Below are 14,427 nucleotides of genomic sequence, written 5' to 3'. Positions count from 1 at the left end.
GGCTCAGAACCTGAGAGCCCTCTCAACCCGTCCCTCTCTTTTACCACCTCTGATTTGTCATTAGCCAGACCAGTCCCCAATGTCCTGGACTGACACCTCTGCGCTCCTCTCAGAACTCTACAATGCCCACCTCTTGACAAATACTTTTATTTTGAGGAAAACAGTACTAACTCGAACATTCTTGGCTTGGGTCTGACTCTCACCATGCACTGCCCAGGTGTGGCTCTTGAGCCACATAAATGAGGCACCACCACACACATTCTGCTATCCCAATGGCAGGCAGAGTCCCCGAGTTTCTGTGGTTCTAGACTTTCAAGCTTCGAAAAATCCAGGGATGGCACTGAATGCGTGCGCTTCTCCCCCAGGTCGGTCAGTGTGTTAGGGCTGGAGACTTTTTAAAAAAGGCAAGCGAGGCCCAAGAACAAAAGGACACTGAAAGCTGAGACTTAATGTTCTCAAAGGCTCATGTGCTCAGGCACTGAGAACAGGGAGGAACAGTGGAGACAATAGTCCCAAAGGGGAACAACAGAAGCAATTAAAGAAGAAAAAACCCTGAGTACCCACATTCACATAACTTATGACAATTTAGCAGGAAGCCAGCGAGTCTGCTGACACAGGACTGGACAGCTTAGGCGGATCTATTCAGGAGAAGAGAGTTATGGTAAAGGGCTTTCTTACCAACCGCGTAAGGAGCCTGGTTCCAACAGAACTGGAAATCGGACGCAGAGGGTTGAACCAAAAAAGAGCCCCCATTAAATGGACACACTTTTTTATAGATGCAACTGTCTGCAACAAAACAACAGCAACTCATTTTTGTTAGAGACAATACTTAGATCCCTGTAATTAGATAAATAAATAACAGGCGACAGAAATAGCATCCTATTTGCTTGTTCTCTACAAACAGCTGGCACAAATGCTGTCCCGAGGCCAGATTCACAGGGTCAGCACTACTACAATAGTCAGAGGTGCCACTTTGGGAGAATTTCCACATGCCAGGCTCTGAGCTTCAAATCCACTATCCTGTTGAATCTCTGTGGCCTTATGAAGCAGATGCTATTATGATGTTCATTTCACAGATGAGAAAATTGAGGCAAGGAGAGGTGAAGTAGCTTGTCCGAAGTCTCAGCAGTACCACAGGGGAGAACATGGGTCTACCTGACTGCAGAGAAGGGACCCTTGATGGCAGCCCTCGAAGCCAGGAAGCCCTCCTTTGAGGCAGGTCACACACTGAGCCCCACTCGGCAGGAAAGGAGTGGTGAGAGCTACGTACTCCCTTTCCCAACGTTTTATTAGGAAAACTTGAAGCCATAGGCCTGTATCACCTTGGAACCTGAGCCACCATTAGATTAAGGCCAGATTAACTCAACGACCCTGTTCGTGGCCCGCTCCGAGCTCTAAACACAAGTCCAGGTGGTTCTGACCCTCTCGTGGTGAGCTCACGTAGAAACAGGCCTTTTTATTCTGGAAGCCCATCCTGTTTTAGCCATACAGTTTTGTTTCTAAATTCTTCACCGCTCTTCCTCTTCTAGCTATCACCCCCTTCCTTTCTCTTTTCCCCTTGAAGCAAAATTCTTGGCAAGACTTGTCTCTGTTTCCTCCTCTTCAGACTCTGAGGTCCCGTGCAGACAGGCTCCCACTCCTGCCTGGAAGACACCTGCTCCTGTGAAGGTTGCCTAGTGACGTCTGCCTTGGGAACCCCAGGGCCGCTCTCAGGCCCCGCAGGTCACTCCCTCCTTAGGCAGGGCCTTTCAGACCCTGCCTGCTCCTAGTCTTCTTCTTCCTGGCCACTCCTCAGTCTTCTTGGCTGCTTCCTCCTGTCTCTCTCCCCACTTCTCTTTACAGTCTCTTCAGTCTCAGGACTCTAAATGTCACATGCTAATGACAACCAGTGGGTATCTCCAGCTAGCCAGCCCTCTCCCCTGGGCTCTGGACTTGAATGTCTAGCTGATGGCTCAGGGTCTCCAGCAGGATAACCGGGGGCGCTGACGTCCAGACTGAACTCGAGATCTTTCCCCTAAGCTTGCATCTCTTCTCAGTAAATGGCACCCTCCATTCTTCCAGTGGCTCAGGCCCCAAACGGCAGAATCTTCTGTTTCTCTTCCTCTCTTAACCAACATCTGATTCATTAGCAAATTATCTAGGTTCTCATATTTAAAATACACCCGGGATTTGACTGTTTCTCAGCACCTCCACCACTGTCCTGGCTCTGCTGACCCTGAGAAAGGCAGTTCACTTCTCCGGGCCTCGGCTGCCTTTTCTCCAAACTACAGGTGATAATAGTACCTGAGAATTAAAGAGACGATGACTGCAGCGTACTGAGCACAGCACATGGCACGCAGTAAGGGCTCCCTAAATGAAAGCTGTCACCCTGTCACCCCCACATCCTGGACAGGGCCACAGGTCTGGGGCGTATTGGGAGATCCAGGTAGGATTGCAATTTTTACATACTTCCTGTCGTGCAGTTAAGACCATGGGAAAGACACATTAGGTAAATCTAAGGTTAAGTCCCTTTAAATTGTCCCCCCCGCAAAAAAACCCAGTGGATTTCAGCAAATAAAGAGACAAAGACATGGTTCACTTACAGTTGTAACACAAGAGCAGCCCAGCTTCCCCATCTTCATAAACATCAATAGCTGCAACAAAATGAACCTGCAATGATAGTGGGCAGTGGTCGTGGGCAGGCTGGACACTGACACCGCAAAGACTTCCCGAGTCACGAGTGCTTGCAGGGCCCTCGGCTCCCTGTGCACTCAGGTGCTGGGGGCATTTCCACCTGCCCAGCACCCCCATCCACATAGGGGATGTGGCTCCAGTCACAGGGCATATGATAGGAAGGAATGGCGCTCCTTCCTCCACTGGAATCGACTCGTGATCTCTCTCCCACTGAGAAGCCCTGTGGGCAGGCACTTCTGCTCTCCAGGAAAATGGCTCATCTGTGTTGCGAGTGCCAGTTCCTGGAGCTTTTTGATATAGGTATTCGTTCACTCTCGTCAACCCCGGAAAGTAGATGCTCAAATTCCCATTATACAGATGAGGAAAGTGAGGCGCAGAGAGGTGAAGTCACTCTAGTCCCTCAGCTAGTAAGCGCCACAGCCGAGATGTGAGCCGGGCCGCTGCTTCTTGCCCTGTCTTCCCACTCCTGCACTCAGCTAGGCCCCTCCTCACACGAGCAGGGCTCTGAATCTTAAGAGCACCATGGCCTGTCTTCACTTCTGCTCTCTCTCCTTCACTTCAAGGGAGGCAGCGTGACTCAGTGAGAAGGGTGTCAGAAGACCCAGTTCTGTGATCTGGGCAAACCCATCTCTCTGGGCCTTCGTTTCTGCATCTGAGAAAAGGGCGCTTGATCTGATGATATCCTTGGTTCCCCCTAATCTCCTAAACTCGGACCCTCTAAAAATCGCCTGCTTCTTGCACTTCCTCACTTGGGTTCCCAAGCCTGTAGTCTAGCCTCCCACCCCATCAGGGAAACAGGCCTCTCTAAGCTCAACCAGCCGTGTGGTTTTGGGTAAACAAGCCACTCCTCTTTTCTGAGTCTTAGTCTCCTCTTCTGCAAAAATGAGGAATTGAACAGTACTTTCCCCAGACTGGTGGGAAGATTTTGTGAGATGATGCCTGCATAGTGCTGAAGCACGGTGCCAGTCACTCAGTGGTGGCCGTGTTTATTATAATTACGGGAGGGTAGCCTCAGTGGGGAAGGTGGAACTGGACGTGCTGGTCGTTTAGAGGTAAGGCCTGTCTATGTGTTTGGGGGGGTGGTGGGGAGGGGATGGTGAGGCAGCGACAGGAATGGAGGAACTTCACGCAGCTGTACAGACCAAGGGCTGTGCATGGTGACAAAAGACATCAGAGCAGTAGTTGGCATCAGGTAGTTCTATCAGGGGACTGTGCTGACAGGCAGACTAGTTCGGCTGTATTCAGTCAGGCTGCAGGGCAGCCAATGGCGGAGCTCCGGCCATGGGCCAGGATCAAGATCACAGACCACAGCTGGGACCTCGCCACTTCCCGAGGCCGTGGCAGCCTCCCGCCAGGCCTTTATTAAGCTCAGCACGGTGAGGCGCGCTTCACGCTTCCATACGGGAGTCGGTCTCCTGGGCGAGGGGCAGGCAGGGGTCAGTCTTTGCGACACTGTTTCCTGTCTAGGTGAGGGCCTGAGAGTCAACTAGAGAACTTTAAAAAAAGGCAATTCTGGGCTCTCTCTAAAACCCTTCCTCTCTCTAAAATCAATAAACATATCCTAGGGTGAGGATTAAAAAAAAATATATAAGTATATATTTTTAAAAAGGAAAAATTTTAGAATTGTCCCTCATAGTGTTCAGAAAAATAAAAAACAGATGTTATTAAAATACAACAACACACTATTTCTAACACAATTTTTCCTGGGTCTTGAGGAATTTTAGAAAATATCCACATTCTGCCCGCCCGGGCGTGGCTCAGCGGTTAAGCATCAACCTAGGATCCAGGCGATCAGGGTTCGATTCCTGGTCAGGGCACATGCCCGGGTTGCGGGCTGCAGCCAATCAATGACTCTCTCGTCATTGGTGTTTTTGTCTCTCTCTCTCCCTCTCCTTTCCTCTCTCTGAAATCAATAAAGATATATTTTTTAAAAAAAATATCCACATTCTAATGAATATCAGAATATTAAATGTAAATAAAAAGTAATAACCCCAGGAAACAGCTAAGTCACAGGAACTAGTTGCCAAGGAAAGGCCTGACTGAGCAAGACTGTTCACCCAGGATTGCTCTGCCCTCGGGGAGGTCTGGGGGGGGGGGGGGGCGCTTTACAGGCCATGCCCAGCCCCTCCCCTTGAGGGTCAGCAGACTGGGTGGGATTCCTCGTCCCAGCAGGGACGCAGAGGGAGTCCTCCCGGCTTTGAATTAGGAAGAGTTTCAGGGGAGACTCCTTCTACTAGGTCTAAATTAGCATCACCTGGGGGGGGGGCTTAAAATAGTCAATTCCCAAGCACCACACACCCAGAAATTCTGATGTAACTGATGGGCTCTGGGGCAGAGCACTGATCCTTTTAAAGCTTTCTAGCCACAGTTATCACAGCCAGAGTTGAGAAGGTGTATACCAGTTGGTTTCAAAACTTGTCTGAACATTACAGTCACCTGGGGGTCATTTAAAAATTCCAAAGCCCAGGCCACACCCAAGACCAGCGAAATCTCTCAGGGGGCAAGGGCACTGGTAGCTTTGGGAGCTCCTCAGATGACTCCATTGGCAGCCAAGTATGGGTACCAGCAACATACAAATGAGAGAAAGACAGACTGATCTGTGATGGGTAACAGCTGAGGACAAGAAGGCCTAATTATATCTAGATTTTTTTCTGATTTTCCTATTTCTTAAAATCTGGCTCTCGTGAAGGGTTGTCTTACTACAGTAATTAGTGGTTTTAATGAATATTTATGTAGGGCACGTCCTGATCCAAGTTGTATTTTTTATTTCTTATGAAGCATAATTCTGCAGTCTTGGCCTCGCTGAACGGGGGCTGGGTCCCCATTCCACAGTGTCCTGGTCCCTAAACTGGAGTGCGGCACTGCGCTGCGCAGACTTTGCGTGGTTCAGTGTTTTCACATCAGGCCTTCCCCGCTTCAGAGCGAGGAACAGGCCAAGAGCTCTGGGAGCTGCTAAGTCGTCTGCGGGGAGCAGTTCCAGGGACAGGCAAGTCACCAGCCCTCAGGGTGGTGCGCGCTCACTGTCCTCCAGGGGCGCTAATGTTCAGTCCACACAGTTCTCTCTAGAGCTTCAGTCTGCTTTGAGTGGGCCCTGGTTTTTGCGCAAACATCACTGCTCTCGGCAACTCAGGCCAGCGGATGTGGACACCCCCCTCCAAGGGTGCTGAGTGGCTCTCTCTCACTCCCTCCATCTTCCTCTCTCAGTGGGCCTCCAAGGGGATGGAGACAGGCCGAGGCCCCAAGCTGTGAGTTTGCAGAGCAAATTCATTCTCCACAGGCCCTTCCAGGATGCGGGACCAAACACAAGCTCCCATTTACTTATTTATTTATATTTAGCCTTTTGACTCTTCAGTTCTCTTTTATTAGGAAGAACGGAATGGCAGGGGGCGATGTGGAAAAGCCGGTCAAGGCAACGGCACAGTTATATTAGGTTGAAGCATTCTGACCTACAAAAACGGCAACTCCACGTGGCTCAGCTGAACTAGTGATGTTGATATGATACATAACCTGTTAACCATGGCATCATAAAGCTGGAAGGCACAACCCCTAGTCGTCCCCACCTGCCCTGTAGCTGTCCACTCACCCTGCTGGCCTCCACGTGGTGCAGCCTGAAGGCCTCCCCGGTGCTCTCGTTCACCACATCAAACTGGTGTCGATAAGCCACGCAGATGAGATTGTCACTCTCTTCTGTTGGCCCATCCACTAAGGTCATCACCATGGGAGAGTCGGACAGACAGATCTCCTGTGTGGTTGGTGATGGTGTAGGAGAAAGGGGTCAGGACACAGAGCAGCCATCTTCATATCAAGCCCCACTTCCCCGAGCATCCAGAAGAGGGCCACCCTCTCCAGGCTCCTGCAGACCCTGTTCCAGCTAGGAAGGCAGGGACAGCAAAGAGGGGCAGGCATAGATCAGACTTCTCCTTCCCATACCCTGTCCTCAGGACTAGACCTCTGTCCACTGCACAGAGCAGGGCCAGGGGACAATTCTACAAAAGTGATTCTACAGTGGGGTCCATGTCAGCCCTCAGAGAGTCTGGTCCTGTTCTGTGATTTAATAATAATAATAATGATAATAAAAAATAATAATTGCTAACTTTGTTGAGCACTTAACACAGTGCAAAGCAAGCACTATTCTCATTGAATCCTCACAATAATGTTATGAAGTAGGTAAGGCTACTATTCTACCTTATAGACGAGAAAACCGAGGTTCAAAGGTCACATGACTTGCCTACAGTCATGTAGTTTATATGTGGTACAGCCAAAATCTGAACTCATGAAATCTGACTTCAGAGCTCATATGCCCTCTAAATGTATGTGCTCTGAATAGATATTCATTAAAATTGCTGATAACTGTATCAAGAAGACTAACACCTAATTAAAGTAAGATTTTAACTGTCATGCTGTTTGATCGCCCTAAATTGAATATTAGCAGAAATTGATATACATAACTCAAGGCAAAAATAATTTCTCAGCTTGTCTATGGGCATACTGTATCTTAGTAGCTAATGTTTGACATATTTCACACCTTAATGTAGCATAGTTTTAAAAAAGCCAGAAATGTAAGATCGGGGAAGGAACTTGACCCTCAAGGAGGCTTCTCCCACAGGTTCCACTCTCAACTGATCAGCAAATCCTAGTGACCAAGGCAAGCAGGGCCGCTTTGCTCACAGTTTCTCCCCACCTCTCCAGTCACCAAAGCCACCACCACCTCTTGCTCGGGTCCTGCACTGGCCTATTAGCAGGATTCTTTCTTCCCACTCTTGGCCCCCTATACTCTCCTCTGTCCATTGGCCAGAACAGTCTTTGTAAAACATGCCACTTCTCTGCTTCGAACTTTCCAGTGGCTTCCCCTTCACTCAGAGTCAAAACCAAAGCCCAGGCACTCTCACCTCCGTGCCTGTTTACTCGGCTCGGGCCACCCCACCTCTTGCCTGTGCCTTGCCCAGGGTCTAGAATGTCCTTTCTCCAGATACCCTCATCACCCACTCCCATACTTCACTTGGATCTATGCTCAGGGTAACCTTTGCAGCGAGGGTTTCTGGGACACCCTTCCTTAGAGCCCCCTGTCCCGCTCGATTGCCCTCTGCTCCCTGACCCTCCTTTACTGTTATCCGCAGGACTCATGGACTTACCTGCTTGTTTCTGTTACCCTGCCACTAGAAAGCAATCTCTGTGAGAAGAGAGACTTTTTTTCTGTTCACCACTGTGTCCCCAGTGCCTAGAACAGCCCCTTCGGGCGGTCACTGGCATGAAGGAGCTGGATGGAGAAGGGAAAAGCCCCACTGACCTTAGTCCTCTGGGGAACAGGGCAACAGGTGAGGGTTCCCCTAGTGGCTACTGTGTGTGGGACAGCCTCAGTGGGTGATGGACTCAGGGTGGAAGGAGAGAGTTGGCTTTGTGAAACCTTGGCCAGGAGAGAAGGGGTTTGAAGAGAAAACCTACCCTGATATACTGGAATTCTTCAACAGGTGATTCCGACAGGGGAGACAACAGTGAGGGGCCGGGTACCCCTCTTAGCTTATTGTGTTTCCTCGTAATCAGAAGCAGTTTATTACGGATGGCGACAACAATCCTCAGCTCTCTGCTGTGGTGAGTGTTAATGGCGTACAAGTGGCAGCCTGGGAAGAGAAATCAACGATGCTGATCAGGTGACGAGAGGTTGGAAGCCCCCAGGCCTTGACCATCTGGCAATACCTACGATCCCTGGAAGTGAGGTATAACCCAGTGACATGACTAGGAATGCTGCTGCCACCTGGCAAAATGGAGACTTAGGATAAAAACTGGTTGAGTTACAGGAAAATTAAGGAAGTTACATTCCCTTATTGTAGTCTGTGGTCTTAGCTTCATATTCACAGCATGATGGGAATTAAATTGAGGGGTGATCACGGGTCCAGAGACCAAAGTTGAAAAGGTTTACAGTGTTTTTTTACAGGTTTGCTACGGGAGCTTGACCCATCTCCAGACCTTGTTACACAGGCCTAGGACTTCCTCTGTCCTCAACGGGTTTTTCTAGCACTCACATTTCTCTAAGGGGGCCAGTGATGTTATCGTTGAAATGTTTCTGAGTAAAAACCAAACCAATAAAATAAAATTCCTGCTCATTTTAATTTTCAGTGAAATCTGGGCCATCTGAACAGAAACCAGCCATGTCTGCAGACGCGTCACCTTTCGTTTTCTCCAGCTTGTTTTCCCTGCAGTCACACCTGCTCCTCGCCGCCTCCTTGCCCTCGACGCCCTTCTGCACGGCACTCAGCCTGAAGACAAAGAGCCGGGCGTCTTTCCCTGGGGACGGGGGCAAGGCAGTCAGAGGAGAGACGAAAGGAAAAGTGAAATGACCCGGAAGAACTGAAGGCGCAGACTGTGAGGGAAAACCAGGACCAGAGGAATCAGGGCTCGAGGTGTACCAGACTTTGGAGAAATCCCCACCGCCTTTACCCAACAATGCAGGTAAGGATGCCCCGCCCCCACCTTCTCTCCTCACTGTCCCCCCCCCCTCCAGAGAACCAACAGGCCACCCAGGAACCCTGAGCACTGGGCACCAGGAGCAGAAACAGTTGGCATGACCTATGCAGTCAGGCCCTGTGAGCCTCGGCGCTGGCCACACAGGGCTTCGTGCTCCCCTTCCTCCTGGAGAACAGCACCCAGAAGGGAGCACCGCCTGGAGGGGAGCACCGCCTGGAGGGGAGCAGCACCTCTGTCCGCTCGGAGAATCAGGAGGTCCAGAGCCTCGAGCACGTGCATCTGCTTCACGGGCACAGTCCTGTCAAACACTGGCACTGCCGGGAGGTCACCTGGAAAAGGAAACATGGTTACCCAACACTGCAACCCACCATGCTTTCCAGAATCTAGAGAACGTGCCTGTGGGATGTTTTGGATGTCAGTTCTCTGCAGGCAAGGAAGGGGGTAAGCTTCTAGAGCTCCCATGGGGGCTGTGCAATAAGTTCAAGACTAATCTCCTCTCAGCTCGGGGAGAGGGGCTGATGTTTTCTTCCTAGAGTCATTCAAAACCCTGAATAGGCCAGTGGACTAGATTTGTTTCCTCAGTATTCATCAGAGAAAGAGCAGCCTCTTCAATCCCAGTTTTCCTGGGGTTTGTACAAAGGACTGAAAACCCAGTTTAAAAAAAACGCACAAAAGCTCAGTCATTTCTCTTAAGTAGTTTCTGATTTTTAGGTATCATATCTTAGGTTATTTTGTGTATTTCTCAAGAAAGCAAAATTAAAATTTCCTTTTGTATTTAAAATAAATACAAACAGCCTATTCCAACATGCCCTGTCTATCAATAGTGGCTTACCTATAAAATTTCAATATTTCTCTTTATAAGAATATGAAATCTCCTTTTTAGACAAAAGTAAGAGAGAAATTATCAATTACACTGCCCAAATAACAGGAAAAAACAAATTTCCATGGAAATGCTCGGGAAGATGCCAGGTAAATGGATGATTAAAGGCATTGTAATTATATATAGGATTTGCTTTCAAGCTTACTTCCTGGGATCTTAAATCGCTAGCAATTACTTTGCTCCCGGGGGACTGTAGGACAGAGAGGGCTAGAATTATAAGGCTGGTTCACCGCAAAAGGTCTGTTCTGAGGCTGACATAGAATCAGGGCAGGGTGATGAGGTCCAGGATGGTACAGACATTTAGGCAGAAGCGGCAGCTATTGTTCATCTACTTTGTCAGACACTTAGATCTTCAAGGGCTCTGCTGTGGGTTTCAGTTTGTTTAGTTATAATTTAGGTGCAAGGGGCCCTGAGCACCTTGACTCTTCCAGAAATCTAGTTAGGGGTTCATCCCTCCCTGGATGGTGCGAGAGAGGGCAGAGACTGTTGTCTTCAGGATTAATGACCACCTCGAAGGGGAGGGATCTCCAACTCCTGTGGGCCAGTGATGGCGCTGACTGGTCAGAGCACAAGCTTACGAAGCTTTTACTAGACAGAGAGCTTGTCTCTAGTTCCCCATAATGATGGGGCAAATGTAATTCCTAGAGAGCCCATCAAACCACTTTCCTTCCTCTTCTACCCCAAAAGGAACCGGCTCTCCAGCAATCTGTGCTTCTGCTGGGGAAGACTTTATTTTTTAAAGTATGGGATGGTCACTTCGGTAACCGTCATGACATGTGACTAAGTAGCTAGGATTATTACATTTTGTGAATGGCAGCTGAGAGACACTGAAGGCTTCCTACATGCCAGGCCCTAATGCGAAGTGTTTCATATGTCACTTCATTTAAATGTCCAAAAGATCTTGTTAGGTAGGAACTTGTAATATTCCCGTTTAACAGATGAGGAACCTGAGGCTCAGAGGTGCTAATAACTTGTCCAAGGCTATGTCCTGAGCATGTGGAACCCCAGTCTGTGCAAAGACAAAGTCTGTGCTCTTGGCTAGTGTTGCAGCCTAAAAGCAGCCAGCATCCCAATGGATGGATAGTGCAGCCTGGGAAGCAACAGCACTGTAAGGAATTAGCAAGTGACAGAAGCACTTCATCTCACATTTACAACAGGGTGATGCTGTTTAGATGCCCAACTCTGTACAGAGTCAGCAGCATTTATTCTCCATCAAACCTCTCTCAGGGGGCTGACATATAGCACAGGAAGGGAAAGGAGGCAAGGGTATGAGTAAGTGACATGTAGATTTCACGACAGTTTCATAACAATTTTGTTCTTCTTATAATCTCTTTATGAAGAAATAATCTTTTAGAGTTGGCTTTTCTATTACTGCAAAACCAAAACAAATGGTGATAGCATGTTTAATCAGTACTTAGTTTCCCTTCAAAGTGGGTTTTGCTACACTTAGAATACAAAAGATCTTGATTTTTTAATAATGACGTTGAAAGGAGCAGACTCTCAAGGGGTTAAGTCTGATGAAATTAAGTCCGATGAAACTAAGCAATGGCTAATGGAATAGAGTGAAACTCAGCCTGAAATGGAGGAAAGATTCACTCAGGGAAACAACTCGTAATATAATTAAGTACAGACAAGGAAAAGGTAAACCAAGAAATAACAGGAGCATTGCGGCTAACAGCGCACAGGAACACAGGGAAGGCTGCATTCTCTTTTTAGCAAAAGCAAACAGGGAAGCAAAGACTTTTCTGGCAAATCACAAAAACCCTTACATCTGACACCTCCATTACATTTTGCGTCCATAAGGGTAAAATGTCAGAAAGGGACTTACTAATCTTGAATTTCACATTTCAAAAAAATAGAAGCAACTCAAGTAGAATTTTTTCCCGTTTTCAGGCAAACCTTACGAGTAGTCACTAGGAAGCATACTTTCTTCCCTACAAAGGGAAACAGGTAGAATTTAATCATAAAAATTTTCATAATTATTTACCCAGGACTATATTTTGGAAATCTGTGTTAAGATAGAGCTTAATTTTAATGAAATATGGCTGGTTTAGTGCAAAGACGCTGGATGAGGAATCACCTCTGGGTTCAGGTTCAGTGTGTTACTCACCAGCTGTGTGATCTTGGGCAAATCACATTGTTTTTTTAGGCCTCAGTTTCTTCATCTATAAAACTAAGAGACCACTAAACCTCTAAGGTGTGTGTGTGTGTGCTTTAAAAATAAATTCTTTTATTTGGTTGTGCTTTTGGCAAAATCTATGGACTTTGTAACGGTTTAGCAAGTTCCCAAGAACATAGAGAAGATAATAGCTGCTATTCAATAAGTTACTACTATGTGCCAGACACCACTTTAAGCCCTTAACATTGGTAACAATTTCATCTCCACAGTTTCCTCACTATAGTTGTGATCATCACCCCCATTTTGTTCATTTCATTTTTTATTATAACTTTTCAGCCACTTGAAAAAATCACCTCCTCTTTAGAGAAGCTTGAAGCTCAGAGACGTTACTTTTTTTTTTAGATCACAAAGATTTTCTGTTTTATAATTTCTAAAATTAAATATTAAATTCTTAAATTATGGATTTTACATTGTCTGCCTTTTAGTAAATTATATTTACAATTACATATATATATAAATTTAAAAAATTATTTTATGGATATGTAATTTAAACAAATATCAAGAATAACAGATGAGGTCAGAAATAAGTCCATTATGAAACGTAGCCCACTGTCTTGTTTTCACAGAGGCACGTAGCACAGATGCTGGGTCAGGGTCTGAGGAGGGAGTAAAGGTCATGGCCAAGGGTGGGAAGATGCTGCAGTTTTAGGCCATCGCATCACTCTCACAGTGGTGGTGTTACGGATTCTCATGAAACGTCACTATGGTAACCAGAGCCTGGGCAGTCTGCTTCCATGCAGTGGAGGATGCACCCTTGGAAGATGCTGTCTCTCTGCCTATGGCTCTCTCTGAAGCCTGGAGTCTAACTAAATTAAATCCCCATCTGAAGTTGAACTCCCTCTACAGCATCCTCGCGAAAGACACACCTAATTGGTGGCTGCTCTGTGGTGACAGGGAGCTGACTACTCCCCAGGCAGGTTGATCCACCTGGGTGTCAGAAAGTTTGACTTTATATTGAGTTGAAATCTTTCTGTCAAAATCTTTTTGTTTCTATATCTATCGAAAATGGATTATCTAAGCTTCTTATTGTTGGTTTTGGACACCAAGTGCTTTTTGAATTAGAAACCTTAAAAAAAAGAGAGAGCTTTGAGAGAGAGAGAGAGACAGAGCATGTCCCTGAGAAAGTGGCTCTATATAAAAATATGTCCTTGTTGATTTAAGTTAAATGTTGGAATCATGGTAAGTATTAGCCAAAAGGAGATTCTTTTTGTAGGTCATTTGATATCCACAGACTACTCAGAGGCTCAGGGAGGGGATGACCCTATCATGCACGACTCACCCTCCGGCTTGCTGGTTCAGAAAATAGTTCCTCTGCTTGTCCTGAAAACAAGGGGTTAATCTTGTAAGGAAATGAAACTTTGCTAACCTCACTGCTGAGGACGCATTTATCTAAAAGGAGTTGCCTGGTGATTTCCCCATCTTAGAAGTACTACAAGTCACACAAATCAAGACATTTGAAGGAGCAGCTACTCACTAACCATCCACTAGCAAGACGCCAGCATCAGTGGAGACCAGCAAGGCCTGGCCCCAGGGATCTGCACACACGGCTTCGTGGGGGAAATTACTGCAGAAACACTGGGGCTCCCAAGGCTGCGAGGCGACACAAGCATCGGAACGTAAGTGCACCAGAAAGAACACGGCCCGGCCCGGCCCACCCGTGGGACTGTACAATACACCGCCTGAAACAGCAACACAGACCCCTCCACCCTGCTGGCCCGACGGGCTCTGGACGGGCTCTGGACTCAGTTTCCTTTCTTAAGAAGTGTCCTTCCAAATATGTAAGCAGCAGGAGAGTGACATCATGTGTTTCTGACACCATCACCTGCCCGTATATTCTAAATGTTCTTTAGCGGCAATTGAAGCATTCGTAACTTTTTTTAGCAAATGTTTTTCTTTAATACCTTGAAGTGGGACCAATTGATGCCTATTTTTTTTTGGAGAATTCACTTTAGTTCATCATAAAAAGGAGTCCTATATAACTCTCTTAAAAATGTTAGATTCCTGTGTTGCTGATTCAGCAAAATTATTAAAACATACAGAACGCAAGAAGTTGGTAGTATCTTGACAGGAAAATGCTTATTGACCCATTCAAGGCTACACAAAATAACATGTTTGCAGGAATATGGCAAGTGCTGCCGACTCATGTCCCAGCACGTGACACATTCATACCATGTGACTCTCTCTCATCCTTAGTTTCAATTTCACTTCAGGCCTAGAGTGGGCCATTTCTCTG

At 47.1% G+C, this 14,427-nt stretch overlaps 1 protein-coding gene across 1 annotated transcript in view; it reads right to left on the bottom strand.

Moving 5' to 3' along the window:
* GARNL3 (GTPase activating Rap/RanGAP domain like 3) overlaps positions 1 to 14,427 on the bottom strand; it is an 81,199-nt gene that overhangs the window by 5,571 nt on the left and 61,201 nt on the right. The window contains exons 18-24 of the mRNA XM_016210988.2: positions 13,673 to 13,784; positions 9,366 to 9,464; positions 8,839 to 8,955; positions 8,116 to 8,291; positions 6,257 to 6,415; positions 2,583 to 2,649; positions 679 to 786 (exon numbers count right to left, since the gene is read on the bottom strand). Coding sequence (XP_016066474.2) covers positions 679 to 786; positions 2,583 to 2,649; positions 6,257 to 6,415; positions 8,116 to 8,291; positions 8,839 to 8,955; positions 9,366 to 9,464; positions 13,673 to 13,784 — 838 coding nt within the window. The remainder of the gene's footprint in view (positions 1 to 678; positions 787 to 2,582; positions 2,650 to 6,256; positions 6,416 to 8,115; positions 8,292 to 8,838; positions 8,956 to 9,365; positions 9,465 to 13,672; positions 13,785 to 14,427) is intronic.

This window comes from Miniopterus natalensis, chromosome 12 (assembly GCF_054644295.1).
Source record: "Miniopterus natalensis isolate mMinNat1 chromosome 12, mMinNat1.hap1, whole genome shotgun sequence".
Classification (NCBI taxonomy): Eukaryota; Metazoa; Chordata; class Mammalia; order Chiroptera; family Miniopteridae; genus Miniopterus; species Miniopterus natalensis.
This window is presented reverse-complemented; position numbering and strand designations above follow the sequence as displayed.